The 16,405-nt window shown below is 31.1% G+C and overlaps 1 protein-coding gene across 1 annotated transcript; it reads right to left on the bottom strand.

Moving 5' to 3' along the window:
- Window positions 1-1,346: 1,346 nt before the first annotated feature.
- Window positions 1,347-12,472, bottom strand: LOC126844865 (uncharacterized). The gene is made up of 3 exons (XM_050583307.1): window positions 12,261-12,472; window positions 11,455-11,580; window positions 1,347-2,686 (listed from the first exon to the last, which is right to left on the bottom strand). Exons 2-3 carry the CDS (start codon window positions 11,506-11,508, stop codon window positions 1,499-1,501), a joined length of 1,242 nt encoding a protein of 413 aa, XP_050439264.1. The 5' UTR covers window positions 11,509-11,580; window positions 12,261-12,472; the 3' UTR covers window positions 1,347-1,498.
- Window positions 12,473-16,405: the final 3,933 nt, after the last annotated feature.

The raw sequence follows: 16,405 nt of genomic DNA, 5'->3' as shown, positions 1-16,405 counted from the left end.
AATGTTATCTCATCTCTGATGCCACTAACGCATGGCAAATCAGAATGGACACTGATAAGAAATAACAATATAACGTCATGTCCAGCGTAGGCAGGCGGCAAAATCACTCCGACATCAGCTTATTGAAGAAAAAATCAGTTTGACCATCTAGGCAAAAGAAATGTTTGTTTCTTGTAAATGTATACAAAATTACTCCTTTAATAAATATAAATGTTTGTTGTGTAAATATAAAGTATGTATACACAGCAAACGAAAATGTATAATTGAATGGCGTTATGCAGAAAGTAGCAATCCCACAAATCTGTGTTTGGAAATAATTTGATGTTTTACAAAAAAATGTTTTAACCTATCACTGGTCGTGTGGAGAATGATTGGGTTGTGACCCCAGTCACATTTAGTCACACTTTGATTCAGGTAAGAAATGTACCAAAAATCGCAAGACTAGCGATGGGTTAAAATTCATACTATTCTGTTAGTTTTTGAAACGTCGATCCACAACCAAAATTGATTTATTGCATTTTGCAAAATGCGCAAAAAGACATTTTGTATCAACTATCAAGTAGTATTAAAATCGCATTTTTGGAAGTTTTTATGGGATGGATGCATTCTGCATAACGCCATTCGGTTATACTACATATATACACGACAAACGTATCGTAGAATAAATAATTATTTTTTAAGTGCCCGATAGAATTTGTCGGTTATCAATAGTTAAAAATGGATATTGTTTCCTCCAACGAAATTGCTATACCAATTGTGTTTACATTACAGTGTCCAGAGCCTGCAGACATATATAGGTTCATAGCCTGCACATAGCCATTGTATGTTATGGCTTATCGCACTGATTACCCAACTAAAGAAAAATAGCTGGTACAAACTACTCAAATTATATATATATATAAATTGTAATTACCCCGACCGTTTCGGTCAAATGTAAACTGTTGTACTATCGTTGTGTATACTTTTATATAAATATCCGACTGCTAAAACATAATTAAGCATCCATAAATTTATTATTCAGCAAGCCTGCCTAATATTATCGAACTAACAGGTAAAAACTTTATCTTTATTGCCATACGGCTACGGACCACAGTTCACATGTTACTGTAAATTTAAAAAATATATATATATTGCATACTTATGGGTACGGTGTTCAATATTATTCTACTATTATCAATATAATAGTATTCTACTCAGTTACCCACCTGTTATAATTTAATGTTTTACCTAAATATCTCGCTCACCTTTTTAATATACATGTTATTATTATATACAATCCCTTATTGTGCCTATGAAATATGTAGGGAAAAAATGCGGTTGACAAAATTATTGAATCTTTACTCTTTAATTATACGGGTAAAATATTAGAAACATTAATACACATTACACATTAATAATAAACACACTTATGGAATTATCAGTACTGGGTTCACACAAAATAAAACAATATTAAAATTTACAGAATTTACATATAACAAAGTTTAAAAGAATAAAATCTCTAAAAAGCATAGTAATCTAAAGATCTCGAGCTGTGGTCTGTCCCAAAATCTGTATCATCCAACACTTCATCCATAACAACATCTAATTTTTGAAATTCCTTTTCATAATACTGCAATTCGTAGTTACAATACTTCCAGTTGTCGTGAGTCATTTTACTTAATGCGCCAGACACTAGATCGTAAACATCGCTTGCAGTATTATTGTTACTGATTTCATCTTTTATCAGACTCCAAACAAATGTCATCAGATTCATTTCACCATGGTAACGTGGCAATCTTAACACTTCCTTTTGGTATCTTTTGGCTGTTTCGTCTACCATATGGATATTGAACATATTCTTGTGCTTCTTGACAATATTAAGCATTTCGATCTTCAACATGTTTTCTTGATTTTTCTTGATTTTTTTTTCTTCCAACCAACGTGAAATGTTTTCTTTTTTCCAATGTTTGTTAGGGATTTGTTCGTATTTAAATAAATTAAATGGTTTTTTATTCATTACAATCACGCCATTAGGATCTAATGATGGCAATATATCTTCAAACCAAATTAAAAAAGCATTATAGTCTGTGTATAATTTATCTTTTGACATTTCAACACAAAGCAAGCCGCCAGGAACAAATCCTCTACTTGTGCAAATATGAAGTAAAAACAATATTTTGTTTTGAGTATCACTAATATGTTTCTTTTCATCCAAGTCAATCCAAGTTTCATCTAAATAATAAATAGTGCGTCCTTCTTGGCGGTATTGCATTATTTTGTTTAAACATCTTCTACGCCAAAGAACTATCTTCTTTTTTTCGGTTAACGCAAGGCCATGTGTTTTTGTTTTAATTAGTTTAAATTTTAAACTTTTAAGAAAATCGGCAAAAAACTTTTTTTTCATAAATGGCAACAAACCTCTCTTTTTAACTTTACTGTATACTTTTTCAACTGTTGGTAATTTACGTTTAACATAAAATGAACGTACTATTTGTCTAATAGTTGTTTTAACAAATTCATTTACGCCTTCATACGGTCTTGTATTTATGCCAGCAACACTTGTGCACTTTAGAGTCGATGAAGTTCTTTGATTTTCAGACCACTGTATACCGAATTCGGAAGCAATTTCAGAAAAAAGGTGTCGTTTTGGATTATTACACCGCTTATACAAGTTCAATGCCGCAGATCGATTCTGAGTGTCAAACACCTACAAAATATATGATGTATCGTTAGTTAATTAATAAAATATCGAAGACAAAAAATTAAGTAAATAATCTATTTTTGTATTGATGTTAAAATTATAATATGAACAAATTTATTTTATGGTTTCATATGGTAGAATTAAATCTAAAAATTAATAGGTGCAGTGCTTATTTCAGGCACCTTTTCAGGACCAATTTAAGCGCCCCTCAGGAAAAAACAGAGCGCTGAAAAATTATGTTTAGATTAACAAATGGAAAATATACTAATATTAGAGAGCTTATGTACTAGTAATGTCCTAGTATTATTATTAAATTAATTATGACTGTTGTACAATTGTGGATCATGTGCATTAGCAGATTTACTTAAGAGGACGTGATATACCCCTATTTGTTAAGGAGTTAGGTATAGGCAATTTTTCGCAAAATCTTAATTTAAAGCTGGAAATTTGGGTGTATAACGTCCTCTTAAGTAGTTAGTACTTTGCAGTTTCTAGTAAGTATTAAGCTAATATGAACGATTAGTTCATACTTGGATAATGTTTTATACTTCAATAGTTGGTTTTTTAATACTACAATAAATAATATTATTTAAAATATTATTAAGTATGAGTCGCACTCTAAATTAAATTAGTGATAAGTGAAGATACCTAATTGAATATTTTGATAAAATATGAGATCTCGCATGAAAAAAAAACGAGTTGTCATGTTACCCGTATATACTTATTAGGGCTAGGATTTATATTATGCATTGGTATACTTTTTCGCAACATCCGACAACAAATTTGGTTAGTATTTTATTAATGTCAACGAATTTGTTCATACTGAAACCAATAAATAATAGTGGTTTTTTGTTTGCATATTTTGAAAGTATAGCAAATTATTTAAAAGTGCAAAACGGGAAAATATTGTCGAAAATGAAAACTGAATAAGTGCAATAGGGGCTGTCATCCTTAAAGGGGATTGCATACAGTTGATTTTTAAGGAGTTTTGTATAGGCAATATTTAAGAAAAAAGTGGTTTTAATAAATTTCGATCATGTCAATTAATTTACCGGTTAATTTGTATAAGCTTCATAATATTATTTTTAATTTAAATTATTTTGTCTATGAGTAAAAACCATTTTAGTTAATATAACATACATTTTTTGTTCCATCGCACAGGCTGAACCAGTGATCCGATAAGTAATCTGAAAACAGATTTGAATTCTTTATGAAATTTACTTATGATCGGTCTGGGTACTTTTTTGATACCTTATTCCTACTATGTATAAAACACGTTTACCCTGACCGATCATAAGTAAACTTCATGCAAATTAAAATCTGTTTTTAGATTGCTTATCAGATCACTGGTTCGGTCTGTGCAATGGAATAAAAATGATGTGTTTTTACTGAAAAAACCGACCGCATGCAATCCCCTTAATGGCTCAAACGTAAAGGGGCCCCTACATCAGCATTTATTAACAAGCACACAGTATAGGCAATTTTTCACCAAAATTTTAAAATTTAGCTTACATTTTTAAGTGTACATATTACCATTGAGTATATTACAATATATTATACTCAATGATATTACCATAGGAAAGAAGGAAATCATTTGATATTCAATTTTTTTTTTCAACTTAAAACACATATAGGATCTATTTTTGTACAAAAACATATGAAGGGCACAAGAGAAGAATGGTAGTAGTCCATTTATGAAAATGTTTTTTTTCAAATAGTTTTTTCAATATATATGCCATTAATTTTTTTTATTTATGTCAATAGATTGTTTAAATAACTACATTTTTTGTTAGAATAGCACTTAATGTGATTTATTTTGTTCTTATGTAAGATAGAGAGGAATTCACAAACTTTGTTTTTGCTATACTCTAAAAATTTCATAAACAGACTAAAAAAAAACTAAAATCAGTCGAAATATTATGTGTATAGTATCAATCATGCTTTATAAGCGCTGAATTGGTCTTTGGTGTGAATCAAAAAGTATCCTACGATAAAATCTACAAGTCGAAATGTCTATAAGCGGATAAGCCTACTAAAAAGTGTAGACTTTTAATGAGGTTTGTTTGTATAAATTCTAAAACTTAATTTTTAAAAAATTATTGCCAACGCATACACATTTTTAAAAATTTGTTTTAGCATGGAACATACTTTAGCCAAGGCCTCTCAGCGCAAAAAAGACACAAATTAGCGTCACGAAAGTAGCGCGTCTACTTTAAACGTATAATATAATGAGTCGTCGTCGTCATGCAAACGTTTTGGCCAGAAAATAAAATTAATTTTATCGTCATAAATCGCAAGGGGATTATAGATCAGAAATAATCACTATTCAGTATTCAGGAACCAGCAGACTGCGCACGGCGCGACTGTTTTGCGACTAAGGTTGCAAATGAGTTGAGCGCGCAACTGTTTTGTGACCTTGGCAGCGAAAAGCTGTAGGGATCCGCACACGAGGCGATTGGAAAGGGAGTAGTTTGCAATCGGTTTCAAATCGTTTCAATGCGATCGTTTTCCGCGGTCGCAGTTGCGTTGCGTTACAGTTGCACTGAAATTAGTAGGTTTTATTATTTTGGTTTTTTGTTGTTTTTGGTAATTTTTTTCAATTTTTTTTAATATGAATGACCAAGAATCAAATATACAATTTGTTAAAAAGATGGAGAAGCACCAAGAAGTTTATAATTATAAACTTCCTGACTACTCCAGGAATGATGTAACCGAGAAGGCATGGCAAGAGGTTGCCGCCGAAGTAAATATGACAGGTATGAAAAAGTAATAAGTTAAGTAATTAATTATTTTTTATGATTTATTAATTTGTGTATTTTACTGTACTAAAAATTTGGAAGTAACTCGAATATTGCTAAAAAAATATAGACTGCTATAATTTTAAGTTGTTTAACCTGGCTTCGAAAGTCAATGCTCCCAAAAAACTTAACATGATGAAAAAAAAAAATAAAACATTTCGTTCTTCTCTATTTTTAAATATTTTTATACATGGATAATATATATATATACACATATTATCCATGATTTTATAGTCCGCTGTGTTATTGATACATAGACAGACTACAGAAATCGTTCATTTTTTTCCTTTATAAAAATGAATTTATTTTTATGTTTAAAATAGTAATGTACAGACTACTGTACGATAAATTGAATAACGATGACACTCCTCTCCCTACCCTCTCAATAGGGATTGTCACAAGACAATTCGCTGTACGCTGTACGGTCCCTACGGCCACCAAGAAATATAATAACAAAATATTCACCTAACCACGCATAAAACGAATGTAACCTTATTATTTTTGTTATAACGTTTTTATGAACTCACAATCTTGTTTGTCGTTCCGGGTGGAATCTTGCAACTCAAATTTCGAGCACATCCCGATTAGCTATCGGGCTGAAACTTACAGGGTAGCTCACAATTCGATGACAATGCATTATTAATCCACAAGAGGTTGAAAATTCCACCCCTAAGGGGGTTAAAATGGGGTCGATTTCTTGTCCGTCGTTCTGGGTGGAATCTTGCAATTCAAAAAGACTTATTTCTCACCCGCCAGCAAAAATTATGCGTGGTGCGTTTGGGCGTAAACGGTGCTCAGAAATGAGCGGTACCAGGTTCAAACCCGTTCCCATCATTACACTTTTTTGTATTTTCTTACAACTTTTATGATAATTTATATAGTGATTACAACTTAATTTCAACTTTTATGATAATTTATACAGTAATAAATCTAAAATTATAAGCTTTTAAATTGATTACTAATTCTTATGATAATCCTTCTGACCATGCAGCATTTTCTATAACATGTTATAAACTTTTTATAACATTGTACATTTAAATATATAGGTACGTACATACGAAAACGAAAAAGAACAAAATAACTAAAGTAGATTAAAAAATTAATCTAAAAATAACGTTTTTATGCGTCTTAAAAAGTATAAAATAACCTTCCGGGGGTCTTGATAACCAAATAGGACAGGTGAACTAGAAAAACGAGGGGCGCATCTTTACTACTTCACACGTCTGAATAAATAATAACATTCTCTTCTCATTAATAACTACCTTAACTCATAATTCATGCACAATCATCTTTTCTCGTCTAAATAAAATAATACTTAATGACATGTCATGTAAAATTGAGCACCACATTACTTTAAATGTTAAGCAAGTAGGTAGTTAACAAAAAAAATGAAGCAACCTACATAAAACAAACTTTGGAGAGAATAGCAATTAAGTCTTTTCAATTTGTAATGAAATTTAAGGCAAGTGGCACGGAAATCCATTAAATTTCATTTCCGATAAAAATGCACACTATCACTTTCTGATCCGTTCGGTTAGAGAGACAGCATTATGAGAGACAACTTAATGCATTAGCATGAAAGCTTAGGTTTTAATATCTAAGTAGAAAGATGCGCCCCACGTTTTTCTAGTTCACCTGTCCTATTTGCTTATCAAGACCCCCGGAAGGTTATTTTATACTTTATAAGACGCATAAAAACGTTACTTTTAGATTAATTTTTTATTATACACCTATTTGAATAGAAAATACCAACTGACTGATCCGCAATCGTCTTGCTCGTGTGCGGACAAAAGTAAACTAGTTGCGCGCTCAACTGATTTGCAACCTTAGTCGCAAAACAGTCGCGCCGAGTGCGCTGAGCCTAAAGCATGTTCCTTGTTTTATAATTTTAGCCATTAGGCTTTAGGTAGACTGTACTAACTTTTTACTAGTTTATTGGATTTAAAAACTACAAAAATAGTTCTTTAATAATTAAAAAAAATGTTTTATTATACAAAATCAAGATAGGAAGCCATTTTTAAGCGCACAGATCAAAATAATATTTTTCTCTACTTCAAGCTCATGCCTACATCATTATCGGTTAATAACTCCAAAATTATGTTATCAAAACTGTTATAAACTAGTTGAATTAAAAACAATGCTCCTTCAAAATCGTGAAAACTCCAATTGTGGGTTTTTTTCACTTTTTAGGTTGGTATGTGTGAGTGAATCTAGAATTAATTAGTTACCATGTACCAATTTGAATATATTTTCATTATAATAATATAACGACGTAGATGCAATATTACGATATAACAACAGCAATAAATTGTTTTAGACAAGACTCTAAAACTAAAAATACATTTTATAGCACATTATTGTCATAAAATCACTTTCAATTCTACAAATATTACTAGACTTTAGTTGACTCCCGCGTTAAGTAACACATATTATTTTTATCCAAATTGCGTCCACCAGAATATCTGATTTCCAAAAAAATTGTAGAAATAATGTTTTTATGTGTATAATAGTATTATCACGTTTGATGATTGTCGGCTTAGTTGTTATCCGGTCCGATCACTAGACTATGTTTTTATAATTTATCGGGTTAGGTTTAAGTTTTATTTGATCCGGTCTGGTTAATTAAAAAAAATATTCGTTAGGCGGTCTGGTCCGGTTCAGTCAAAATATAGCTATGGTCAATTTATTTTAAGAAACTAAAACCGTTTCAAACGTATAAAAAAATGTAGGCTATTAATTGAACATATAAACGGACTTTTTCGTTATACACTTTTATTATTACGATCATACTAGTTATCAATTTTGTTAAAAATGTTCACTAAACCGATTTAATATATGGACATGTAAACGGATATAATAGATATTAAATTCAAACCATTTTAACGCCATCATATAAACGTACTAATAGATTTAAGTAGTCCGTGATGCCTGTAAAGCTATTATTTGAATTTGCGAGACTTATGATATAAGTGCCTAGGGAAATGATAAGTGAAAATGGTAAAAATATTAAAAGGTTATAAATTTCGTTAAAAAAAAAATGGTAAATGATGGACTCGTACATCAAAAACATCTGTTTTGAAGGTAAGCACCGGTAGAAATAACAATATAATCACGTTGTACAGTTTACCTGACCTTAAGCTGATGGAAATATTGATCACCTGGCACGTGAAGCAACTATAGTACTTTTTGACCCAAAAATGTTACAACAATAAGAAATAAACTCTCCCGCTGCAATATGCTCAGACTTCACAATCCCCGATCCCACAGTAGGTACTGGCTTTATTTATTTAATATTTATCGGTGCAACCCAAACGGCTCCCATCCATAAAATATTACATACATTAAATTTGCTAAACGGTAAAAAGGTCCGGTCCGGGGTATAAAGGTCCGAAGACAAAAAAAATATTTGATAAAAGGTCCAGCTGGTACATTGAAATAGGACAAAGATCTGTCGGTGCAACCCAAACGGTTCCCATCCATTGTTTGTTTTTTCCCAAACGGCTCCCGTCGTAAAAGGTTTCACGAGTAGGTAAATTCCCAAACGGCTCCGGTATCGGTATACTACGCGTATATTATCAAGTCTACCTTTTAAAAAAACTTAAACTTAAATTTAAACCTGTAACCTCCTCCTACTTTTTTTTTTTTTACACTTGCATCCTTTGCGCTCCGGTGGGGTACTTGCCTGGGAGGGCATTACTTCCCCCCGGATCGCCGATGCTCTTTATTTACAAAATTAATTTACAACTTTTTTGAGAGGGTGTTCCCCGCACCCCCTCTACATACAACTAAAAACTATACAAGTCAGCCTTACTCTAACACACCCTCTCCGGGTGGGAGCCCAATAACAATATTAACATTGGACCCCGGAAGAATTAATATACAATTTTGAAAACATTTTTCGTTTTCTTTCCATAAAAACTCGCTGACGAGAAGGAATTTGTGTAGTGAAAAACCGGAGCCGTTTGGGAATTTACCTTTTTATAAAACGGGAGCCGAATGGTCTACGTCCATATTTATATATATTAAATAGTATGTTCCGGTATTAAGAATATTTTGTTTTATTTAACGCGTCTGAGATTGGCATTGCGGTCTGCGGAACAACGATATCTATATACTTTCTTCTTTAAAGCAAAACAAACAAAAATGTTAATGTTCTTTATTTAATATTTACAGTCAGAGCAAGTGGCTATGGCTGTGCTGTATTTTCGTTTTTATAGCGTTTTATTTGGGTTCCTCTTGTATACGTTATCTTATTTCTCATTATTTTTACAGCAATAATTGGATAACGACCCCTCTGTTTTCCTTGATTAAATATGTTGTCTCTATAAATATATGTTATGCATTGTAATTTTTCTACACTTGTTATTGTGTATAAATTGATAATGGGCTTGCCCCGTAAAATATATAAATACAAGCTGTCCCGACCCGGCGTTGCCCGTGTATTAGAATAGACACACAATCAGCTGATCGGATCACTGTATCCCTGTGGTATGGAAAACCATAGAGATGTTTTGATAACTATTGATACTATTGATAATCATAATTAATCATTTTAATTAATTAAAAATTAAAAACATATTCTTAGGGGTATGAAAAATAGTTTACGTTCTATTCTCAGACCTACTGAATAAACACACAAAATTTCATAAGAATCGGTCAAGCCGTTTCGGAGGATTTTGTTACAAACACTGTGACACGAGAATTTTATATATATATAGAGGTACAATGAACAATTTTTTTTAGACTTTAAGTATGTTATTTTTTCAATATATGATGCGGTCGGCATTTCACTACTATTTAGTGGCACTTATGGTCACTCGTTTTATTTTTGGCCTTTTTCCTGACCAAACAGATTAAAACATCCATAAAAATAGGATTTTCTGGTAAACAAAACCGAAGAAAGGTAAAAAAAAAAAAAAAATATATTAAGGAGGAAATAACCAATTAATATCAACAAGGAATGGTAAATAATATAATCGCAATATAACAGCAAACAATATAATATTATATCGCGTACCAACAAGGAAATATTTACGCGATATGATTTCATTAAAATAAGTGTAATAAAAATAAAATAATAAATATTAATTCTTTTTTTTTTTTTACAAGTAATTTTGACTTTATGGTTAGTTTATGATTGATTTTTGAATTTATTATATCCAATATTCATGTATTATTATTATTAACGAATGATCGTGATTTGTATTATAAATATTTAAAATCATTTTTATATTTTTAAACTTAAATGACTACGATTTTAACTTTAATTTAATTTTAATTATTAAATTTAATTTTTTAGTTAACCTTTTAACTAGTTATTATATTTGCTCGGATACAATAAATTGAAAATATAATTGTTTAAGAATTAAGCTAGGATCTCGATAAGTACAAATTTTGCCAGTACGTTTAGAATGATGCAAAAACCAGTTATGTCCGCACGTATATTTTGGTTGTTGCATCTAGAAACCTAGATATAGATTTTTTCCGTAAAATGTTTGGGCATATCCGATTCTTACACTGAATCGACCCTGAATGTTATTCTTAGCTTGTTATTATACCAAATACCGATGCCTTCAATAAAAATGTTAACTAGAGTTGAGCTATTAGGTATAATTTGTCAAGCTCAATATATTTAAAGCTTAAGATGATAAAAAATTTAATTAAAATAATTTAAGTGCTTTCGTTCGGACATTCGGTATTGTCACAGCATATAATACTCATTACGTAAAATATATAAAAAAAAAAAACTGTCGCAGTTTTGAAAACTATTAATTATAATTAAATTGCCTAGATACTTAATAATAGTAAAAACTTTACTTTAGGTAATAACTATAGTTACAAAATGAAAATGCGACTTAATTGTTTTTAATATCAAACTGTTATTGAAAAAAATTAAATCGTTATTTACTAATTAAAAGTATAATAGTCACTAGACTTTTTTATTTATTCATAGCATTACATAAATTACTACTTTACCCGATTTCCTCTGCTTGTAACGTTTGAGACTTGTTGACGGCTGTTAGAGGACATAGCTATTTTTCTCGATGCACTTGGTTATTTAATAATGAATCCAACAGATTTGTTTTGAACAAAAAGATGTATCTAGAGAAATACGTAGAGAATTTAATTAAATTTAGTGTAAGGTAGATAAAACAATATATTATGCGTGTGACACAAACAGTGAAAATCAAAAAGTATTTTATTGATTTTTAATTAATTTAGTTAATTATTTCAAATAATAAGTTAAGTTATGTACGTATGTGTATACATATGCATAATAATAAAGATATTACATTATATACATTTAAAGTAAAAGAAATAATTAAATTTATTCTGATTTAAAAAAACAATGTTTAACTCGTGAAAAATTATACGGTAGTAAATAATCTGCAAAACAGTGAAAAGTCAAGGCCGTTATCCTATATATTAAATTAGTTTTTTATATTTTAATGACACTTAAATTGAGTCAAATTGAGTTATAATTTAATAAATAAATAAATATCACATAAATAATAGGAAATTAAAAATTACATTAGCGTTATATACTGTTAAAAATCAAATTACACGAATTCTACTAAATTCAATAGCACGTTAGTTAATTTTAAGTTCTTACAAAAACAAAAGTTTAAATAAATTGAGTTGAATAAAACATATTTAATGCTTTTTTATTGCAGATAAATATTCAAACAAAAATACGCTACTTGACAGTGAAAAAAGTATTTAACGGAATTAATTTATTGAGGTATTTAATTAAAAATTAGAAAAAAAAACATTCAACTCACTGTGGCAACAATAAGTAGGTATCGTCGACCGACAAATCCACTGGTGCTCTTTGAACTACTGAGGTTTCTGCAGCGGTCCGCGAACGACCTTTCTGCATTGACAGCGTACGACAACTAACAAGCAACCCGCAACGGCTGACGGCAGTCGATACTCGATCAGGTCACGTCTCACGAGCATTGGAATTTACCAGAAACCAAACAGTTTTTGTCCTATGACAACTATCATCCCCTCCTCGTCTAGTGGCTACCCTACCACCGGTTCGGAGAACTAAACCGACGGTGGCGCTGTCCCGGAAATGGGTTCTGCAAAATTATTTTTCACTCTGTAATTTTTACTTACATACATTGATTTTGACAAATAAATAATAATATGTAAATTGCAACGGAAATCTTATTATTGAAGTATTATTTATTGTTCCGCATTTCGCCAAAACCAATAACGTTCGAGGCGGCCGGCTAGTGTCTAAATAGAATAATATCCGGTGGGCAATCGGTAAAAAGCAGAACAATTATTTCACGATTGAAAAAGAGCCAACTTTAAAGCCAGGCCAGGCCGGCTCAAGGATTTGCGGGGCCTGGTGCGAAATAATTGTTTTATATGAAAGGGTACTCTTCATAGACAATTGTACAAAATGCATCAAAATGGCTATTGACACATAGTTCCTATAAATACTAAGGCCCCTTGGTATTGGTTTAACTAAAATTGTTAAAATAAATAAGTCTCCCTGATTTCATGAATTTGTTATCCGTACCGGTGTCCGGTCCGCAGGATTACCTATTGGTAATAAATATAAATAACACGACTGCCGTACAGTGTTGCTGCACAACAACATAGTAATAATAACAATAATAATCGTTATCGTCGTCGTCGACCCACGGTGACGACGACAAACAAAAAATTGAAAAAAAAAGAAAAATACTAATAACAACAATAATGATTGATTCCTACAATTTACTAAAAATAGCACGTTTAATAAGAGACGTCGGGTCTATATTATGATTCGACGGCCGACGTGACCAGTTAAGCGGCCAGTTATACAATTATTAGGCGTAAATAGAGCTGAATGTCTGGAGTGAGAACCCAATGTATATTATAATGTACTTTGTACATAATTTTATTCAAATTACTAATATTATACATAATTTAATAAATAAATAGTAATAATAATTTAAGGCGATTGGGTACCGGCCTTAACTAAGGAGTTGTGGGTAGGCAATTTCTGGTTTTTTTTCTGTTACGCGTTGTTGTTGTGTACGTAGTAAATGAATATTAGTGTGAGTGTTGTTATCTTACCCTCCCATCCTCGCACCCGTCTAATTCATTGTTGAAATGACTCTCGTATGCACACGCACAAGTCGGTTAAAACGGCTACTGTTCATGATTCGTACAATCTTATGCTGAAAAACTACTAATTATCCTTCAATCAGTCCGATCGTTGTATAAGACTTCTGAAAATCAATTTGAGTTCAGCGTGAAATCTACTTGAGATCGGTCAGGCCACTTTTCCAGTTTCATTTAATAGTATTTTTTAAACACTACTACAAGATTTAATATTTTTCAAAAAATTTAAACCAAACTTGTGGAATTTTGAAGGCAAAATTAAAAAATGTAAGCTGACCGATCTCAAGTAGACTTCATGCCGAATTAATATATATTTTCAGAAGTCTTATCGCATTAATACAACGATCGGACTAATTGAGGTAAAATGGGTAGTTTTTGACGGAAAAATTGGCCGGTACCCAATGGCCTTAATAAATATAGTTTTAAAATCTTTAAAACTGTTCGGTTTTTAGCTCGAACATAACCGTATCGTGTGGCCACTCGGCACTGCAGTTGTGGGTTTAACCGTCAATTTTGCGATACTTTTATTTTTGGTGAAGCATATATTACATATAATCTGACTACCGCAGTTTTCCTTCATCTAATATAATACCAAGTTTTCTTATCTAAACTAAAACGTTATGTTTAGAAGAAATGTTCAAATTTTTGATAATCTAATTTTCACAAGTTAAACAGACATAAAACGGAGACCTTCAACAATAAAATCGATATGATGGAGTATGGTCTGTATGGACAATCCATATAGCAAGATATTTTATTGGGATCCGTCAGTTACATAAACTATATTATACAATATATATAATACTTATTTTGACATTATATGGGCGATGCGGCGTGCACGGTGTGGCACGCCGACGGACCGACACCACATTAAATAGTAAACAAAAACAATATTGTTTTAATTTTAGGTCATGGGTTTTAATTTTTTCATACATTGCAAACAGTGTAGAGAATAGGCACAGATCATATAAATTAGAAATGATATGATAACAGATTATTTCCGTAGTACCACCACTGGGTGTCTTCTCCTGTCAAGCCATTAAGTGAAAAACTATATTATGTTTATTTTATAAACTACGCCTATTGTACATAAAAATTGTACATAGGTAAATTGTAATAAAAATAATAAATTATAATATTAAATTATAGAAATTCAATTATAACAAGTTCAAATAGCTCACCGGCACAACTTGACATGTCAAAAATGTTAAACACTAAACTACCAATAAAAAAGATTAAATTGTGTCCAAAAATTATAAATATAAGCGAGGAAAATAAAAGAAATCAAGAAAGGAGTAAAAAGTATTATGATATGAATGCAAAAGTTAGAAAAGACTTCAGAGAGGGAGAGTTAGTTTTAGTTAGACATAAAAAAATCAATTTGGATTAAAGGTAAAATAATTAAAAAACTAAGAGCACCTAGGTCGTATTTGGTTGAGATCAGTGGTGTTATATATAGAAGAAACTCGTTTCATATTAGACACATTTAATAATTTATTGTTAATGTTTTATATTATTATTATTATTATTATTATGTTATTAGAATATGTTGTAGAAGTTCTTATTGTCAATGTTTTATATTATTATTATTATGTATATGAATTATTATTTGTAAAGAAGAGAGATGTATTGTTATCGTAGTCCAGTTAGTTAATAAACGGCCGTGCGATAGTCAGCATGTTGTTCATACCTGCTCATCATGACCATAACATAACAGAGAGATAGCGCAGCATACCTTTATTGACAAAATATATTATATTAAATATTAAATAATAATAAATGGTATTTTTACTACTACGGCAACCGCGATCGTCGGTCTACGGCTGACAGCCGCATGCAATCGATAAAAACCAGTTTTATATTACCAAGCCCGTCTATTATTATTCTATTATTTGATAAAATTAAATGTTTTATATTTTACGCGGATTCATGTTACAATAACAAAATCCTTTTTAAACAACTTGATAGTTTGAAACAGATATTCTATATGTAATAATACAGGTAGTAAAATATTAATACTACATTATATCATAAATTAAATGTATTTAAGAGGACGCCACACACCCAATTTTTTAGCGTTAAAACCTGTCTACGCAGAATAGGTTTTACTCGGTCCACAATGGTCTTAGAGCAAAAACACCAAGTATAAAATAGAAAGATAATGACATTTCTGAGAGAATAGCATATCCGTTTTAAAAAAAATATCCAACAAAAAAGTTATTGATGTTTTAAAAAAGTAAAATTTACACTTTTTTTAACATTAAATATTGAACTATGTACTAATTATATCGAAAAAAGGATATGCCTATCCCTCTAAAATGTCATTATCTTTCGATTTTATACTTGGTGTTTTTGCTCTAAAACCATCGTGGACCGAGTAAAACCTATCCTGCGTAGACAAGTTTTTACGCTAGATTTGTAAATTTGTACGTCGTCATGTGCTGCTTCTAACGGGGCGTTCAAGTATTATTTATAATGGACCGTGTGGGGTGCGGGGGTAACGGTCAGCCGCCGTCCGTCCGTTCGACAGACCGATGGCAGCGTTATCGGTAATAATATTTTGTTATTATTATTCAATCGTTGACACTTGTCAGCACAATTGGCACGTCGCGGCGGTAGTGTTCATGGGTAAATGTATCCTAAATAATATCAGAAAAATTTGTCTTAAAATTGTTATAAACGATTCAACAAATTTTAAAACTGAAATTGTTTTGATACTTGCGATACAATCTAGTGCAAATGTAAGGGGTGGGGTAATAGTGCCCCCCTCCGTTGGTCATACCATAGTATTTATTATGTATTA

Source organism: Adelges cooleyi, unplaced genomic scaffold (assembly GCF_023614345.1).
Source record: "Adelges cooleyi isolate 19-005CV unplaced genomic scaffold, UGA_ACOO_1.1 ACOO_flye_CR_arks_rails_tigmint_CR_PRNA_651, whole genome shotgun sequence".
Lineage (NCBI taxonomy): Eukaryota > Metazoa > Arthropoda > Insecta > Hemiptera > Adelgidae > Adelges > Adelges cooleyi.
This window is presented reverse-complemented; position numbering and strand designations above follow the sequence as displayed.